General features: G+C 43.8%; 1 protein-coding gene across 2 annotated transcripts in view; it reads left to right on the top strand.

Annotated features, from left to right (window-relative positions):
• PIGX (phosphatidylinositol glycan anchor biosynthesis class X) overlaps positions 1-20,052 on the top strand; it is a 184,847-nt gene that overhangs the window by 80,090 nt on the left and 84,705 nt on the right. For both annotated transcript variants that reach the window (XM_085634214.1, XM_085634215.1), the window contains exon 4: positions 19,437-19,578. In XM_085634214.1, coding sequence (XP_085490340.1) covers positions 19,437-19,578 — 142 coding nt within the window. The remainder of the gene's footprint in view (positions 1-19,436; positions 19,579-20,052) is intronic.

Raw genomic sequence — 20,052 nt, 5'->3', positions numbered from 1 at the left:
AAATTATGAGGTCCCTGCGGATCTATTGTTGGTAATCCAGGAGCTACATAGCCAAAACTGGGCACAGGTCATTAAAGACACTTCTGATGGCCTGACTCCCGAGATAGCAATAAACAATGGATTAAGGCAAGGTTGTGTCTTGGCGCCGCTTCTTTTTGCAATATTCTTAGCAGACTTGCCTCTTACCTTGGGCTCTGCCAGAGGTGCAAGCCCAAAAGTAAATGGAAAGCATTTGTCATGTTTGTTGTATGCCGATGATCTAGTAATACTGGATCAAACTGAGATAGGACTTCAAAGAAAACTGAATATATTCAGCGAATACTGTACGTCAAAACGACTTACTGTAAACATGGACAAAACAAAAATTTTGTGCTTTGGGAAGAGGAATACGAAGTTTAAATGGTATTTGGGCCAAACTAAACTAGAGATTGTAAATGAGTACAAATACCTTGGAATATGGTTTACGAATTCCTTGAAGTGGGGCATACATCTGGAGGCACAGAAAATAAAAGCTCATCAAGCAGTATGTGGGCTGAAAAGATTCAATCATAGTTATGGCGATATGTCCCATAAGCCACTTTTGACGGACTATAAAGCCATGATTCCTCCGCAATTCCAATATGGCTCAGAAGTAATTTGTATTGATGGTAAAAGCTCCTGGGATAAAGAAGAAGGGAAATGTCTGAAATCATTATTGTCACTTCCCAGCTCGGCAATGATTCAGGCAATCAGAATGGATTTAGGCCTAACTGCATGGAACATTCAGGTGCAATTAAGTTTTCTTAGATTTTGGAATCGTTTGAGTCTTGGGGAGGTCACAAAGGTGTCCCAATGGTGTATGAAAGAAATCCAGTCCAGTGAGTTAAAGTGGGCTAAGGCCACAAGAAGGAAACTCTTGACCATGTGTGATCACTTGAATGTGAAAATTGACCCCCTGACCCTACAAATAAATGTAATAAAGAGTGTACTTAAAATGCAGGGTAAAGAATTTTCTAGAGTAACAGATCGCGAGTATTTGATTAGGAAAGATTCTGTAAAATTCATGCATTCTAGCTGGGAGAAAGATATCCGCTTTCCCTATCTCGATTTACTACCGAACCGTTGGTTAAGAATGGAAGTACTTGGGATAAGAATTGGTATTAACCCAGCCATAATAAATTGCGCAATAAAATCAGTTTTAATGCAACCTGATGGCAAGTGTACGTGCAAGATAGGATTGAAATGCAACATTTTACACATTTTATTAGATTGTCGAAGATTTTTAAATTTACGTAAATTATTCCTCCGTCCGATATTCTTAAAATATGGTGTAAGGACGCGCTTACAAGCATGGGAGCTTCTTGCTGATATGGAAAATTTAGATATAGCAATAGCCATTGGGAAATATATGCAAGGTATATATAAGCTCCCCGCCCCATTAGAGGCGTAAGAGTAGCTAGTGCCTTCCAATTGTAAATGAAATTATCTGTTATAAAACTGTTTTAAAATTGTTAAGAATGATTTTTTAAGGATTTTATGACTCTTAATGTTTAAGAACATAATTTAGCAATGTGGACATTTTTAAATGGTATTGTAAATGCTGTGGTTTAAAGACCAATTGGTCTAAATAAACATTATTTTTGAACTTTTGACTTGACTGACACTGTTACCAGTGACGACATAATTACTCCTGGATGCAGTGAACAGGGTTTTTGGAGATGCCCATTCAACTGTAATGTATATATACCCCATGTTTTAATTGCAAGACTAACCTCTTAACCGGTAATCACTTGCTTTTAAAAAAAATTTAAAATGCACTTTGTTAAAATGTTTTGCACTTTACATGGTTTAACATGTTATGTAATGTAATTGTCACAGCGGAATTTCCACAGGGCCAGTTTGTTGCTCAGAATGATCCACCTCTTGATATTCCCAAGCCAGAGTAGCCGTCAGTGGGAGGATCAAGTGAGGGAAGGAAAGGGGGGGAACAGCAGGGAGGGAGACCTGAAATGACACCAGAAACATAAATGTTTCAACTCCAGTCTCATAGAGCATGTATACCACAATATATCAATGAACCCTATAAGCCAATTCCCCCATATACCTGTAACATAAAGTAACAGATGCAGCTTGAAGTATCCTATAAACTCTGTGGCTTTGGTTAAAGTCCGCAGCGGCAGCCGAAAATAACCCGTAGAAGTCATAGCATAATAGGCACCAAGAACTGTGCTCTGAAGACAATGTATATACAGGAGATATCAAGCTACACGAATACGACTGGGCAGCCAGCGCAGGTCGAAGTCCACACCCACATGATTGTAAGGAAAGTGAGATAAGAGACCTGGGAGGTTGGGGAAAAGGGGAGTTATAGGTAATTGGTATTAAATATTGTAGTGAAATTTTAGCCATCAATGTTGACTTGTTTCTTTGCTGCTTAACTCATTGTTAAACAAATGCACCAGCTGTATTGTGATGTTGCACATAACTGGATGGTGGAGGAGAGCTGCAAAGGATAAATGTATACGGGATTGGATATATCATATGCAACAGATTATGTATATTGTAATGATGCACATGAAACTAAAAAGTGCAATAAACTATGTTTAAAAAAAACAACTCTGTGGCTTTGGTGTAGAAACATCATTTACATCATCGTGGTTGCCTATCTAGACTACACTGGTCAGCACAGGGGTTGAGTGTAGTCCCATACCACTCCTGAAATCACCCCTGTTAGATAGAGCCAGAAAAATAGCAAACATGTAAACACTTTCCAGTATTGCAGGATATCACATTTAACCATCAAAGACATGCGTGATTAAAGCCACCAAACTCTCGCTGGTTAGAAGTCACCAACAAATCATAAGTCAGGTAAGCAGGAGGTAAATCAGCGTTTCCTCTCTGCATGAGGCAATTAAGTAATATTCCCACAGCATGAACCGCAACCAGTGGTTCACCAGCGGTGGGAAACTCAGGGATAACATGTCGTGCGTGAGAGGGGTTTTACTCCCGCCGCATGAACCGCAAGCAGTGGTTCTCCAATGGCGGGAAAGTCAGGGTAGTCAAACACAGGCGTGCTGGTGGGGAGAACGGAAACTCTACCTCCGCATGAGCATGAACACGCTTCCCAAAGGAAGGCAGAAAGTATTCCCACCCCGCACGCACAGAACAAGGACCTTTGTTATTGGTGCAAAGCACCCTTACCTTACCGCCATGGAACAGCGATCCATACGATTCAATCCTGGCATCATAATTTCTGACACTTCCACCAGTTCCGCTTTCTCCTGTATGGGCGGTACTAGATCACGCCGTGCGTCGGTGCGCACTGCATCACGGGAATTGTAGTTTGAGTCTTTCCCCGCATATCGTCTTCTTTGAGCGGCAAAAAAGCTAGGGCATCAATAATTCCTGTTTGACCACGCTAGCACCCTCGAGGCGTGCACTCATTACAATACATCCCCCCCTCACCGAGAACCCGCTAGGGTGCCAGGTTTCAACGGATACACTTTGTGAAAGGAAGTCACTAGCCTAGGAGCATGAACGCCAGATGCTGGCCCCCATGCGTTCGCCTCAGGTTCAAGCCCTTTCTAAGCTACTAGGTACCATATCTTTCTCCCACGTCGTTTAGCGTCGATGATTCCCCTTACCACATATTCCTTGTCATCGTTGACCATAACTGGCAGGAGTAGTTTTCTCACTGGTGTGAAAGAAGGTTTCAACAGAGAAACATGAAACACAGGATGTATTCAAAGATAGGTAGGCAAGGCCAGTTTCATTGTCACTTGACTAATACATTTGCTGATCTTGTACGGACCTATATACCTGTGGTTAAACACACTGTGTTTTCTAAATCGAATGTTCTTGGTAGATCACCAGACTGTGTAACCCTTTTTTTTACAAAGGACCTGTCCTTCTATGTTTATCAGCTGATATCTTGTATTTTACTCTTGCTTCTTTTAAGTGTTTCTGTGTATTTGCTAGTGTTTCTTGGATATGGGCCACTCTTTTTGATACTTCTGGTAGCTTGGCGTTCTCAGTGGGGTGAATGAAAGGAAGGAACCTAGGATGATGTCCATAGGTGCTGTAGAACGGAGATGCGTGTGTGCAACTGTGTGTGGCGCCGTTGAAGGCGATTTCTGCCAGCCAAAGATAATCCACCCTCTCTTTGGTGCTATTGTTCACAAAGCAATGCAGGTACTGCTTTAGTGTGTGGTTAAGGTGTTCTGTTTGTCAATCCATTTGTGGGTGGAAGCTCGTGGACAGGGCTGTGGTTATGTGTAGGGACGAGCGCCACACCTTCCAGAATTGGGCCAGAAATGGACCTTGGTAATCCATGCAAACAAATAATATGTACCATGAGTAAGTGAGCCAAAGGGCCTGCTGAAGTAACCTGTTTGCATGCTATGAAGTGTCCCATCTTCGTTAGGTAGTCGACGACTACAAGGATCACAGTACACCCTTTATCAGACCCACAATGAAGTCCAGAGATATGTTTTCCCAGGGAGTGCCCAGAGTGGGAAGTGGCTCCAGAAGACCTTGAGGCCGTAGATGATCGGTTTTCATCTTAGTACATGTGTCGCACAACTTTATCCATGTCTTAATGTCCACCTGGAGGGACGGCCACCAGAATTGTCTATTGATGCGATCTATAGTCCTTCCTACCCCATGGTGTCCCGCACTCTGTAACTCATGACACCAATTAAATACGTTTTTACGCAATGTTACTGTAGGCACCAAAATGCGATTTCTGTTCATCGTGATTCCATGCTTTATTCACCATTCAGGGTGTCTCTTCAACCATGTTCTTCAAGAGAAGGTGTTAACCCCTTTTATCACTTCCTTAAGTATCCGGTTGTATGACACATAGTACCTTCAGGGGATCAACGATGGAACGTTCCTGGTTCACTTCCTGTTCTTGGATAGATGACTGCCTAGTGAGGGCATCCGTTTTTTTGTTTTCACTACCTGGTCTGTAGGTAATGATAAAATAATATTCTGAAAAGAGTGACATCCAGCGTGGCTGACGAGGGGTAAGGTGTACGGTTGCAGTCATACACTGCAGGTTCCTGTAGTCTGTGTACACTGTAACAACATGATTGGCTCCCAATAAAAGGTGTCTGCACCCCAAAAAGGCGTCTATGATGGCCAGGAGTTCTTTCTCGGAGACGTTGTAGTTCCTTTCGGCATCCTTTAGTTTTCTCGACATGTATGCCACAGGATGGAGCTGTCCTGTGGAAGAGTGTCGTTGAGGCAAAACGGCTCCTATTGCCACGTCCGAGGCATCTGCCTCAACAATGTAGGGTTTCTCAGGATCAGGGTGTGTTAAGACCAGGGCAGATATGAAGGCCTTTTTAGGACAATGAAAGCATTGTGCGCTTCTTTATTCCACTCAAAAGCCTGTGAATTTCTCAACAATTTCGTTATAGGTGCAACCAAGTTAGAAAACTAATTTATAAATCGGCGATAGAAATTCGCACATCCAATAAAGCACTGAACGTCTCAAACGTTTTGTGGTGGTGGCCATTCTTTTACAGCAGTTATCTTTCTTTCTGCCATTTCCTGCCCTGAAGGAGTGAGTATGACTCCTAGGAACTCCACCGTGTGTACATGGAACTCGCACTTGCTTAATTTGCAGAACAAGCGGTTCTTTTACAGTATTTGTAACACAGACCTAACATGTTGTATATGCATGTTCTCATTTTCTGAATAGATTAGGATATCGTCTATGTATACTACCACGTAGTGGTCTAAGATCTCACGCAGGAAATCGTTAAGGAAATATTGAAATGCCGCCGGGGCATTGCATAACCCGAAGGGCATTATGAAATATTAAAATAATCCGTAACGGGTTTTAAACGCTGTTTTCCATTCATCTCCACTTCGCATGCGAATCAGGTGGTATGCTCCCTTTAGGTCCAATTTAGTGTAGATCTCCGCTTTCTTCATCTGCTCTAGTATCACTGGTATCAGTGGCAAGGGATATCGGTTCTTTACCGTAATGTTATTCAGTGCCCTGTAATCTATACAGGCGCGGAGATCGCCATTGGCTTTTGGAATGAAAAAACGTGAAGAGGCAGCTGGAAACTTAGATGGATGTATAAAACCTAACTCCAAATGTTTGTCCAGATAGGCCCTGAGATGGAGGTTTTCGGGATCAGTTAGGGCATATATTCTCCCACTAGGTACCACAGCCACAGGAACGAGATCGATTTGACAATCATATTGTCTGTGTGGGGGTAGCTCTTCCACTTGAATATCATTAAACACCTCAACGTATTCTTGGCACAATACAGGTAGTTGTATATCCTTTTCTGCTGCGGTGACTATACACAGACCAGAGGCCAAGGCAGTAGTAGGTCCTTCTGGTATCTTTAGGCAATGTTCACGACAATAGGGTGAAGTCATCAGTATTTTCCTGGTCACCCAATTGATTTCCGGATTGTGCATCTCTAACCAAGGTAATCAGAGAATAATCCCATATTGAGGAGATTGTATGATGGTTAATGTTTTATGCTCCATGTGAGAGGCTCCATACATAACCTCCATGTCCTCCGAAAGATACCCAATGGGTCCTGTGTCAAGTTTCCTTCCATCCACAGCATACACTGCTTCCGGCTTGTCTTTGGGCACAAGGCGTATGCCTCTACGCTGTGCTTCCCCCATATCCATGAACATGCCCGTGGCACCAGAATCAATCATGGCTCGTACTTGTGTCCACTCATTTTGTATGAGTAATCTTAATTCTATAAACAAATGTCCCTTTTGAGGAGAGTCTTCATTATGTAAGGAAGGGAGGTACATCTGGCTCCAAGAAACCCCTTCTTCTTTTTTCGAACAAGTTATTTTTCCGATGGTTTGTCCATAGCAGTAGTCACCATCCTACTGCTACAGAATCTATTAGTCTTTGGCTTCACTGGGCATTCCTTAATGAAGTGGCCTTTCGGTCCACAGTATAAGCAAAGACCTTGTTTACGACTGACGGCTTTTTCTGCTTGGGAGAGGGCTGTTTGCACGGTTCCGATTTCCATCGGCTCTTGTACAGATGTGTTATATTGTTCTGTGGATCTAGGGCATTCATAACAAGCCACAGGTTTCCATTTATGATCCCCCTTGCGCTCACTGATTCTGTGATCCAGCCGTAAAACCAGGCTAATTGGGTCTTCACAGGAGGTAGGCTGAGGATCAATTTGGGCGATCACATCCTTGAGATCATCGCATAATCCTTGATGGAAGATCGTGGCTTGTTTAGACTCTGGCCACTTGGTTTCCGCTACCAACCTACGAAAGGTGTTGAGATACACTAGCAGATCTTTATTCCCTTGCCTTAATTCTAGTAGCTCCCTATCTGCGGTAAAGGACTCTGCACGCTTGTCAAACACTTTTATAAACTCTCCTTTAAAAGACTCCCAATCATATAGGAGTGGGTCATCTCTACTTACCAAAGCTCCCGCCCACTGGGCGGCATCGCCCTCTAAATAAGAGATGAGGAAAGCTACCCTAGCTTGGTTGGTGGGAAAGGAGTTTTGTTTGCAGGAAAAGTGTAACATGACCTGCGTCAGGAACACTTGTACCTTGTCTGGTATCTCTCAGGTGTTGCTAGCGGGAGGGTAATAGGCATTTCCACTACAACTGAGCTTGAAGGCATCGTGGACTGACTACCTACATCAAAGGGATTCCTTTGTATGTGTTCTACTCTGGCTTTTAACTTGGCGGTATCCTAATGGGATGCCGCCGATTCCGCCTGGACGTCTGCTAGAACTGCCAAAATGTCTTCAAGAGAGGCCATTCCTGCACAACCCGACTGGGAGGAATGAAAATCCGTGGGTCGGAAATTCTGTCACAGCGGAATTTCCTCAGGGCCGGTTTGTTGCTCATAATGATCCACCTCTTATGGCACAGGTCAGTGGGAGGATCAAGTGAGGGAAGGAAAGGGGGGGGGGGGAACAGCAGGGAGGGAGACCTGAAATGACACCAGAAACATAAATGTTTCAACTCCAGTCTCATAGAGCATGTATACCAAAATATATCAATGAACCCTATAAGACAATTACCACAATATACCTGTAACATAAAGTAACAGATGCAGCTTGAAGTATCCTATAGACTCTGTGGCTTTGGTGTAGAAACATCATTTACATCATCATGGTTGCCTATTCTTGACTCCACAGGTCATCACAGGGGTTGAGTATAGTCCCATACCACTCCTGAAATCACCCCTGTTAGATAGAGCCTGAAAAATAGCAAACATATAAACACTTTCCAATATTGCAGGATATCACTTTTAACCGTCAAAGACATGTGTGATTAAAGCCACCAAACTCTCACTGGTTAGAAGTCACCAACAAATCATAAGTCAGGTAAGCAGGAGGTAAATCAGCATTTCCTCTCCGCACGAGGCAAATAAGTAATATTCCCACCGCATGAACTGCAACCAGTGGTTCGCCAACGGTGGGAAACTCAGGGATAACATGCCATGCGTGAGAGGAGTTTTACTCCCGCCGCATGAACTGCAAGCAGTGGTTCTCCAATGGCGGGAAACTCAGGGTAATCAAACACAGGCATGCTAGTGGGGGAGAACGGAAACTCTACCTCCGCATTAGCATGAACACGCTCGCCAACGAAAGGCAGAAAGTGTTCCCACCCCGCACGCACAGAACATGTTTCTTGGTTATTGGTGCAAAGCACCCTTACCATACCGCCATGGGACAGCGATCCATACGATTCAGTCCAGGCATCAGAATTTCCAAAGACTGTCCTGGTTGCTATGGTTCTGTGTACAAGGTCTCCTCCACGAGGCGGCAGGGGGCGTGGTCTGCATCAGCAGTGACGTATCCCTGAAAGTGGTCCATGCTCGTCTCGGTGGCGTGTTGTTTGTGGGCAGGGCTGTCTGGAATTGGGCGGGTTCAACTCTCTCCGCTCCCGCCCCCCGCTTCTGGTCCGGTACTGGTGAAACACTTCTAGAGCAGCAATGGCGGACGAGGCTCTGCTGCTGGAGTGGGTCGAGCCGCCCGCCGTGAGTGCCCCTGTCCCAGTACCTCGCTGGCCTGGGGACGCAGGAGCGGTCCCTGCCGCGCTCTCCGCCGAGCACGATCAGGTCGTGGCCGTGTTCTTTGTGATGTTCGACCCCCGGACAGGTAAGAGGAGATTGGAACACGGAGGAAATCCTCCACGGAAGAGGGATCATGGGTTCCCCACGAGAATGGGTATGGTGGAAGGAGCCGGTAGATGAGTGCACTTGGAATCCCCGGGGCAGGTGGAGGAGTGGGGAGAGCAGAAGAAATGCAATGGAGATGTAGACAGTGGCGTCACTAGGGTGGTGCGGACCGCACGGGTGACACCATGAGTTACCGCACTGGGTTACACCAACCCTAGTGATGCCGCTGAGCTTATTGATTGATTGTATATCCTTCTGGTTGGTGAGAGGGTCGTCAGTAAAACGTGCTCCCTGGGGCTGGCCTGTCCAGCAAAACAGTTTCACCAACAGTATTGGTGCTGTTCTACTTTTACAGAGTCCATCCTTCCTGGAAGACACAACCTTCTGAACTATTGCTGACTCTGCATCAGTTCTAATGCTTATTCTATGGAAGAGGTGAATCAGCAGGTCATCCGTAGCAGCTACAACCTCTTGTCTCTTTGTTTGGCTATGCAACCACAAAGCTGTTGTGATTTACCCTCTCTCCACCATTAGCTTCTAGTTAGGGAAGGTGTCTCCCATTATTTGTTCCAGTTGGAGTCCATCATCACTGATTTACTTGTTTGATTTACAAGGGTTGTGTGCTACTCTATGTTGCACGATGAAGTGATTGAAGTGGTGCCCTTAGAAGCCCTTTCTGGTCTTGCGGCTTTTCACCCTGTTTGTGTGGCTCTGGGCCGAGTGATGTCCTCCTGGCCTTGAACTCACAGGACTGATCAGGATGATGAACCAATAATTTGTCTGATTTGCTCTGGTGAAGTAGGGTAAATCAGTGACCAAGCATACTATTGTTGGGACATTCTTACCATTAAGATCTGTTACATCTTGCCTATGTAAGGTGGGTTTAATGAGAGTTCTGCAAAGGCCATGCAGTTTCTACTATCTTGGCCATGCGCTTCCAGGATGGTAATTTTTGCTGGGCAGCCATTTGATCTTCGCTGCATACTTTTGTCACGCATTATTGCCTGGCAGCTTAAGCGAGGTGTGATGGCCATTTCACTAGAGATATGCTAGACAATTTTCTTGTTTAACTGACACTACTCAGTCTCGCATCTGAGTAGTAACTCCTTTGTGACCTCATTCACAAGTTCAGAAACTTCCAGTAAGGCTTACCATTTGGTAACAATATTTCTGGTAAATCTATGGGCCATATTCACGGAGGGAAGAGTGTGAGAGGATGTAGCTCTATGGCTAGAGCAGTCGACCCCGAAGCTGGGGAACCGGGTTCGAGTCTCTGCAACAACGCTCAACATCCTGTGATTCTGGGCAAATTACTTCATCTACCAGTGCCGAACAAAATTGAATGTGTCCATCTGAATCGAAACTGGTGCTCATGTAAAGTGCTCTGATACCTGGTATCCTTGGGTCTAGTTCGCGCTATATAAAACTCTTAAAAAAAAAATGGACGTGTGTAAAGATCTCTGTACACGTAGATTTACATCTTACCCTGGTAGAAATCTTGATCTGGACAGGTTTCTTTTCTGGAGGGCATAAATATTAGTCAAATCATCGGATTACAGGTATACAACCCTTTCACATTAGGGGGTGGAGACTCTTATGACTGAATTTACCACCATAAAGCTACCACTAGTGATTGTACAGTCTAATTTCATTTGTACCCATATAGGCTAAGTTCTCTGCAGCAGAGACCGAGATTTCTGCCAATGCTACAGAAACCTCAAAATGGCAAATAATTGAGAAAGGGCATTCACCTGACCTAAATCACACACACCATGCAGACATGAACCTAACAAGCTCATGAATTTCAACATAGACCATGGCCTCTTCTCTTGGACTGCATGACTTCCTGGATGACACACTGTACACCCAGTCTCCAGAATGCAGCTCATCCCACTCAAGAAGAAGAGAAATTTCACTGAAGAGGACACAGACCTTGTAACTTCCTTTGTTGTATGCCTTCAGCTACCCTCAGTGGTGCAGTGAATGCAGCCCTGTGGCAGAAACTGACAGATTTTGTCAGTGCACCGAAAGTGGAAGCATGCAACATTTGGAGCCTAAAAAAGTGGTAAGATGAGAGGAGGTGGGAGAAGTTATTTTCCAGTGTTAAGGTGCCAGAAGTTCTTCCTGGAACCCGATCCGAATCTCATCTTGGTCTTACCTCCCATTGATGCACATAGCCTCTCCGTCGTGCACCCTGACCTGCTTTGTAGCCTGACTCTGTTAGAAAAAAGTCAGTGATGGAGCAGGTAAAGCAAAATTTTGTATACCTCCTCCATTTTTTGCATGAAAATACTAATTATATAACCTACTTATATTATAATTTGACTAACGGTTTGCTGTGTTATATTAATCCACTATTTGCATTTATCAGGCACCAATTACACGTGGGAATTATTGCTATTTGCGTGGCAGAAAAACCCTAATAACTAAATTATGTACGCATATTAATAGTAGTACCTGTGGTAATAGGATATCGCATGATTTATGTTGCTTTTGTGATGTTTGCGTTCCCGTTTTGGACCGTAAGCGTGAGTTTTCTTGCTTTAAATATCGCTAAAAGCTAGGAAAATACTAATACATAAAGGGATTAGTGAGGGTTTAACATTAGAATCTTCATTTCTTTGTATTAATTACTCTTTTGTGTTTGTTTTGCTTAAGTTGGCATTTGGGCCTACCAAAATATGGCATCCGAAATGGAGTTCAGAAGTGGCCACCGTCTTGTGAGCTCGATGCCTATTGCGCAGACACGGATGGCTCCGTGGACTTCCAGGCGACCCCAAGGCACAGTGTTCCTGGTCAAGGATAGGAACATGGAGGACTGCCAAACTTCAGTCAGTAAAATCTGGTCTAAATGAACAATTGGGACATACAAGCAAACCTTCAACATTGTTGCATGAGGGCAACATGGACAGAGGAAGTGAACCAGCAAAATCCATGAGAACCTCAAGTTGGACGTTACCAATGAACCAATCATTTTCCTTCTTTGCCTAAGAATGTTTCGTGTTATCCCGAATTGTATTACAAAAAGGGTAGTAGAATAGGGAGGGGTACGGATGCTGCCTTCTTAATCGATGACCGCAAACCCCTTTCGACCCCACAGGCGATGACAGATGCTTGCACGATTTCTGGTTCTTTGGAGATCTTTGGGACTGTAACGTGCTGAGCAAAGAACTTTCGGACTTAGAGCTTTGGCCTGCTTTATTTGGACAATTTAACGGCTAAATTTGGTTATGCAGAGCCAAATGAATTAGGAAAAATCCAGATAGCAAGAATAGGTCAATATAAATGTCATGCGATTTGTGCTGATTGAACAAAATTCTAAACTTTGATTGATCAAAATGCTAATATTAATTGCAAATAATATTTAGATTAACAAATATTTGATTAACAGAAATTACGAGTTTGTGGTTTTTCAATGAAGAGAGAAGAGAATTTTGAATCTTCAATGTGTTTTAGCTGGTTCTAAATCACCATCAACCAGTCCAACTAATTGGTCCATCGACCAAGTGGTGGAGTGCCTTGATATTTAAGGTTAGGATTCTATAGGTAGTGATGTTAATGTATATTCTGTAAAATAACTTTTCTTCCCTATAGGTTCCCCTTCATGTCCAGCGCGAAATCATCATCCCTCCTGTGTGCAGACTCGAGTGAGAGAAAAAACGTATGAGTGTGGGTGTTATGGGCCCCACCATTTACTGCGTGTGTGAATGAGCTAGTGTGATGACGGGTCTGCAACGCAGGGAAGGATAGTTGTAAAATGTTGCCCTTCTTTTTCTCCCCGGTCTCGCGCTGGATCATCAGCACAGGTAAGAATCAAAACCCCTCTTTGTTTCCACTACATTACAAGGCCCCAAACATGTTGTCTTCCCCTAAGATAGGCCCACATCTCGCACATGGTCTGCACGCTCAGCTTTACCCTCTCTTTAGAGTATACATTGATTTTACTGAGATTGATGTTTTCTAACTTTTAAAGAGTCCCAAGATCAGGCGCATCAGTTGCAACAGGTGAAGCAGGGTGGAGCCTATACTGTGAAGGATTACAGCCACACCCGCGTCTTAGATGCATCCCTATCACCACACAGGTATGCCACACTGCTTTCAGTATCACAATCAATCTACTGACAACTCTATGTCTTTGTTTGTTGTACCTTAACACTGCCATTACATTATCCTCTTTATGTATGTTGAGACAATGTCTTCAACACATACTTCTATTGTAATTAACCAGTCTTCAAATATACTCATCCAGTATAAGGTCCTGTGTTGTCAGCCCCTCTGCCAGCTGTCACCACCTTTTTCTGCTTCCACCAGCGTGCATCGACATGTGACTGGACACAGACACCAAACGGAGGCCGAAGCCTGGCAAATCTACTGCCAGCATGGCTCAATAACTGGTCAACAGTTACATGTGTATGTATGATGCCTGTATAACACAAATCATACTTCCATTTTGCTACATCAATGGTAAGTGCATGTATTTGTCTGTTATCACCCACCCTGTACGTCAATATCCCCATTGCAGTCAAGCATTAAATAATATGCCATTTGTCACAGTAACTAACTCTTTTTCGGGTCATGTCATTGTGTCATTGTCTGCCTAAAAAAGCCCCAATTTTTCCAGTAAATGTCACCCAGGGACAAGACTCTGTGGGCCTTTATTGACTGGATAATACTATTTGTGTTAGTATATTGTCACAGCCTCTCATGTCCACATGGTGTCCCACCCATGAGATGTCATTTGGACACATCCTGCAAGCGGCATTTGACATCCTGCAAGCGGCATTTGGGCCCTTTACCATCTGTCTGTCAGATAAGTATATGACCATAATACCTGCACCACTATCAATCTCCAATTATAACTTACTTTTCCTCTTTGTCATGTCTTACAAATTTCTGTCCATTAAGCCATTTCTCTTTGTGAGCTAACTAGAACATACGTATGTTACATTTGTGAGCATGTACACTATTTGTCTCACCTTTCTTGGTTTTCCTCAGTCTCATTGTCACAATTCTAAATGTTATCTTTACTTTGTTCTCCAGCTGCTCAATCAGGAACACGTGTCCCCAACTTGCTTTGAGTACACTAGTTTAGAATCTGACATCTGGGTCTGACCACAAAGTACATATCCGTGGAAGAAGAAGGTAAAACTCTCATTTGTATATTCACATTATAAAGAACTAATGTAAATGGCTAATAATCTAATTGCCTATGAAAAGTGTCATTGCCATCTGTTGCTATAATCTTAAGTACAACATGTCTGGTTTTGACTTTCAAACACTCTTGAATGTCCAAGTTACTGTTTAAATCACCATTCTCTTGCAGCTCCTAGGGACCAATAGGCTTGCAGATGACACCAACCCACCCATGAGCGAAGGCCAGAGTGCGATCCAATCTGTGATCTCCTTGTCTACCATCTCCAAAGAGGCATAAGAGGTTGTGCTCACCAAGGAGATCATCTCTAAGAACAGCTCACAGTCAGTCAGCAGTTTCCCTCCTAGGATTTTCCTATGGATTGCAAGTCACCACCCATCTGCTACAAAGCCACAAATGCTTGTCCTGCTTACGTAGGACTGTCCTTCCAACCACTCTCCGACTACAGGAAACTCAGTTGACTCTTTTGTTTCACCCTGTAACCCAGAAGCAACTCCAGTCTTCTCTGAATTTTCGCAGGTATTTGGAAAACCCTTGTGAGGTGAACTTCTCCCCTATTGAGTAGTTTCCTTCCCACAGCAGCCCAGATGTCATTCCTATACATGATAGACAACCTGCTAGCATTGTCAGACAGATGGCAGATGGAGAGATTGGACGGGGTGAGTGGCATGGACCAATCCTGTCATATGGGAGGCTCCATTTTTCAACAACAATTCTCTGTGCAGAGGATATTTGTTAAATCTGTACACTAGAAACAGCATATCAATGCCCCAGGAACAGCTCCCCCAGGCTGATAAATGGACAGACCCATGTCTTGAAGAACACTGAAAAAATGTCTTCAGTGAGTGCCCCTGTCCCAGTACCTCGCTGGCCTGGGGACGCAGGAGCGGTCCCTGCCGCGCTCTCCGCCGAGCACGATCAGATCGTGGCCGTGTTCTTTGTGATGTTCGACCCCCGGACAGGTAAGAGGAGATTGGAACACAGAGGAAATCCTCCACGGAAGAGGGATTTCTTCAGGACATGGTGAAGTTGCGCCAGGAACAACTCCAGATGGAGGAGGATGGAAGGTACCATGCCTTTGGTCATGCAGTGATACAGGTCATTTGTCACATGGGGCTTTCTCAAGCTACGGGGCCAAGTCATGCCCCTCAGTCAAATGGGGATGACAATCATCCTGCATGACCCTCTCCACACATAAACCCTACCAACAATCCACCTGCACCCACTACATACCCACCATCTGTCACTCCACCATCATATCCTCAATCCAGTGTGGACCTACTATTGTATGGCCAGGCAGCTGAATGACACCCTGCCCCATGAGAGTGGACAACAACCACCACCCTCATAAACAAGTCATGCACACATCACTGACCAGCCCTCCCACAACACACCCTGTCTTTAATATTGACCCATCCCACCACTGAAGATGTGTAGAAAAACTTGGTTTGTAAATAAAAACTAGTTTTACCTTCCTTCCACCTGAGTGTCTTTCCATTTGGCCGTTGAAGATGGGTGTATGCGAATAATTTATTTTATTGTGTTAGTCTATATAATTTACCATGTACCCTTGTAGCAAAATACTCACATAATGTCAGCAGCCATTCCTACGGACCCCGATAACAGCAAGAACACATCCATGTTTCTTGTAAGCAGAAATATTTTATATAATTTATCCCAAATTGTTAAAATGAGCTATTTAATAGGAAGTCAAGTAAGCTGTCTTGGAAAGGGGCGAAAGAACAAAAATAGTACTTGAGTCCAGGGAGGAATTAAACAACAAGTGCCTCAGTGCTGCTGTCCTTGGTGAGGGCAGCATTTTCTGGCCTTTCTCCGGGTCTTTTATGAGGCCCACCTGCTGCTCCTTCACAGGTGTAAGCATTTATTGTTGTGGGGCGGATCAGGACAACTCCTGACACACTGGGGTAAGTGTAGGGACAGAGATGGAAGACACACTGAGCGACACAACAGCAGCAAGTCGGGAGGTGTGTCTCTCTTGAGTGAATGAGATAGCAACTGTCAAGGAGGACAGGAGACAGAAGAGTTCTTTGTGCTTGTCAGCTTGCACCTCTGAATGTGCCATCACCTTACCCGTTACCTCTTTGATATCTCTAGAGAGTGTATTCTGACAAGTAGTCAACTGCTTCATGGCCTCCTCCAAGGCAGCCGTGGTGGCATACTGATGAGCGGAGTGTGCTACATTAGGGCTCAAAGGTAAATGTGATCCCCACCACCGATCTCGACCGCAGGCACCAGCAGGAGTTCAGCTGGAGGCCCTGTTGTTGTTGTGGAGGTCTTTTGAGCGGTGGAGGGAGTTGCACAGGCCGTGATGGTGGAGGAGCCTGCTCCTTGGACACCACAGATGTTTCTTTTGGCCATGACATCGGATGTCCAGCGCCGCCACCACTTCGGTGATCTCTCAGCCTGCTCCCCAGGAGTCTGTCAGATTGAGAGGAAGTGAATGTCCCAGGCCCTGCCTGCGGATGGGTTCTCCTTCGTCAGTGGGGGTTGTGTCCTACTGTGCCTTCAACCCAGGTCTATCCTTTCTTTCTTCCTTGGTCCCGCTCTTCCATGCTTCTGCTTTACCTGACTGCTTAAAAGGAACAATGACAACAGAAACAATTAATTTGTTTATGCGTCCAATACTTCATACACATAATACCACTACTTATACATTACAACATTAAATATGACAACAAGTTGCGTTGTCACGTACCCCTCTCCCCTTTTGCTATACAAGGTTCATAATGCCCACATTCCACTTTTAACAGTGGGTGACTATGGTTGATGGAGTTACATCAGAAGCACGTTTCTTCCCCATCAAACATTATCCTTTGTCTCTGATCTGTATACTGAAGCATCACATAAGCACTTGTGATATCTTGACTTACTCAAGCAATGTCACCCTTTTATTCCCTTACAGAACATAAACATGACTCAAAGATTAAAAGATGATGACTGGCTGGTGCAGCATGCAAGGCTAATACTTCTAAGTGTACATTGTATGAATATGACAGTGACCATTCTGTATGTGTTACTATGTGAAAATGTCAGTGTGTGTTTCACACTTTCGTCGATCTGTGTCTCATAAAAAAATCTGCATTATATGTGCCATGTCCATTTAACAATATTAAGTCACTTTTTAAAAAAAATGCTTAGCCGTATGAAAATGGTGACCTGAACATTAAATAAAATAGATGATTTGCTATTGCCAAGTTTCCTGTGTGCCAACATATGATTCAACACATTTAAAGAGGGGAAACATGATTTTAAAGAAATGATTACTAATGTGACATTCATTCAACTATAAATTGTAAAATACAGATAATATGGATATGAAAAGACGCATTAAACATTAGACATGACAGACGAAAAAAGCTGAGTGTGGTTGTAGAACTCTACTGTGCAGTGAAATCTTGGTAATGATCAGCAAACCACAGTTTGTGTCACAGTGCTGTATTCTTAGTAAGTTCTAAGTCACTTTTTTCAGGTGGACAGGATTAATCTGAAAAATGTTACTCTTTTGGCCAAGATCCATTTTTGTCAGTATGTCTGATCACAAGGCCCCAGATTTTAACATTGCAAGCAGCTCTTAGGGCTATTCATGTTCGAAAATTGGTCAGGCTGCAGAAGTGTTGGGTGAGCGGAGCTGGCTTATAATAAAGGGTTTGTGGGGTGGGTGGTTAGTCCTTTACTGGAAGTTGACCAGGCCAGAGTTGTGGCTGCAGCAGTTTATTATTCTTGGGTATGTGCAGGGCACGAGTCGGGGGTACACACAGGTACACGGCTTCCACCCACTATTTTCACAGGGTGGACGCTGTTCCCCCCTGCCAAGAAGTTGGGCCCCACAGAAATATGATAAAGTTGTCCTGGTGTCAATCACCGGGACAAGTTCAGCAGCGCCTGCATGTTGTCTGCTTTCCATTTCCAGCAGCAACGTGCAGGCAGCAAGGGGTGTTTTTTGATTTTTTTTACCTCCAGCTGGGCTGAAGTTAAGGGGCTATCAGGCCTCCTTTTGTTTGAATATCTTGACTGGAGGTGGCTTGGAACCTCACACAAATGTAATTGCCACAGACGGAAACAAAGGCACACAGCTTGCTATCCCTTCACAGGTACTTAAGAGATGCATGCTTTTGCCTTTGTTCTGTCCCTGTATATAAGTGCAGACACTGTAAGACTCAGATGGGGTGGTTTGTCCCAGTATTTACACAAATAATTTAAATAGCACTATTTTATTTCTTTTAGAGTGCTACGTTGTGACGTCATGTGCTGTGATGGCACGCATCATGATGTTACTTGCTTAGTGTCTCACTTGGTCAGTCCCCCCGCTTCTTTTTATAGGACTCGTGCCCTGGGTATGTGTTTAAGGGAATGCTTGTGCCTAGTGTAACTCTGAAAGCTTTCTACTTCTTCTTGGAGGGTAAACTGCAGCTGAGTATTTGATGACAAGAAGGTGCATTGTACTTGCAGCTACTTATCCAGTCCCTTTCCACTTCCTCTATTTGATATTTATTTTTTATACTATCTTGTACCAGAAATTTCTTGGTTCCTTTAGATTTTTCACAAAAATATTCAGTCCCACTGGTTCTCTTGAGTTTTTTGTCCAACCCATGACTTTGGTAAACAAGAGATAAAGACTGGCATAAGGCAGCCAGTTCCAGCAGCTCATGTTACTGTGAGAAACATAATGGATGTAGACATGGTATAAGGAATCCATCTAGGTTGCCATCCTCTGATTGTCAAAGTTTATAGCGTTACTCCATTTTCCCCCGTCTGAGATTTTTCAGATTGCAATTTGGTCAGCGTCTGAAATTCAGATGTTCCATCCATCCAGCTGTGCCTTGTTCCTGGCATACATTCATCCTCCTTCTCTATTCTTTGGCTGTCTGTAATCTTACTTGCGTGTCTTACTGAGGGCTGATTCACTTGGTAGACGCAGACAACGTGGTTCGCTAAGCAAACACTAGTATTCATCCCAGCTTTTTGCTCACCAGTAGCTGTTACTTACATGTTTTGACCAAATAGCTGCCTTGTCCCTTCATGAAATTCTGAGGGTCAACTCCCTGACAGAAGAGTGTTCTGTTGACTTGCACACATTAGTTTGAACTGAAATAACATTCTACTCAACTCTCTGCTTTTGTTGTTTTGTTTTAGAGACCTGGTTTCTCGAGTGAAATTCATTGGATTATCTGAGCATGTGGAAAATTGCAAAGTTATGTTTCAGGAGAAGGTTCCTTCTGGGTTGTACATGGACCCCTATCAGCTGTCATCTCTGCAGGAGCACAACATTACTGAGGTATGAACATCCAGAGATAATGTTTATGGACTGCAGGCTCGTGGATGACCAGAAAGCTACAGAACCAAACCTTAAGGCTTGAATGGGCTTGCAGATTTGCAATGTGTCTTTAGAGACTGGAACTGTGATATAAACCATTTGTCATATGGCTTAAAACCCTCCTTGATTGTCACAGGGAAACAGTTTTTCTCCTCCGCGAGTCACATCTGGTACTTCAGCAGTAATGTTTACATGTAATTTCCATATATTAATCACACAGAAACTTAAGAAGCCTCATTGTCCTATAACATAAGGGATATGACTTGAAATGCAAGTATGTAGAAGACTAAATCGGAAGGAGGGGACCATCAAGAGTGCAACTAATTACATCTATTTTGAAAAGAGACACCTTTTGAATTTGTTTCTGAAAAGGACTTGCTTGTGAAATACCCAAAGAGAAAAAACAGCGAGTTCTGCATGGCTTAAGCCATTCAA

The sequence above is a fragment of the Triturus cristatus genome, chromosome 11 (genome assembly GCF_964204655.1).
Source record: "Triturus cristatus chromosome 11, aTriCri1.1, whole genome shotgun sequence".
Classification (NCBI taxonomy): Eukaryota; Metazoa; Chordata; class Amphibia; order Caudata; family Salamandridae; genus Triturus; species Triturus cristatus.
This window is presented reverse-complemented; position numbering and strand designations above follow the sequence as displayed.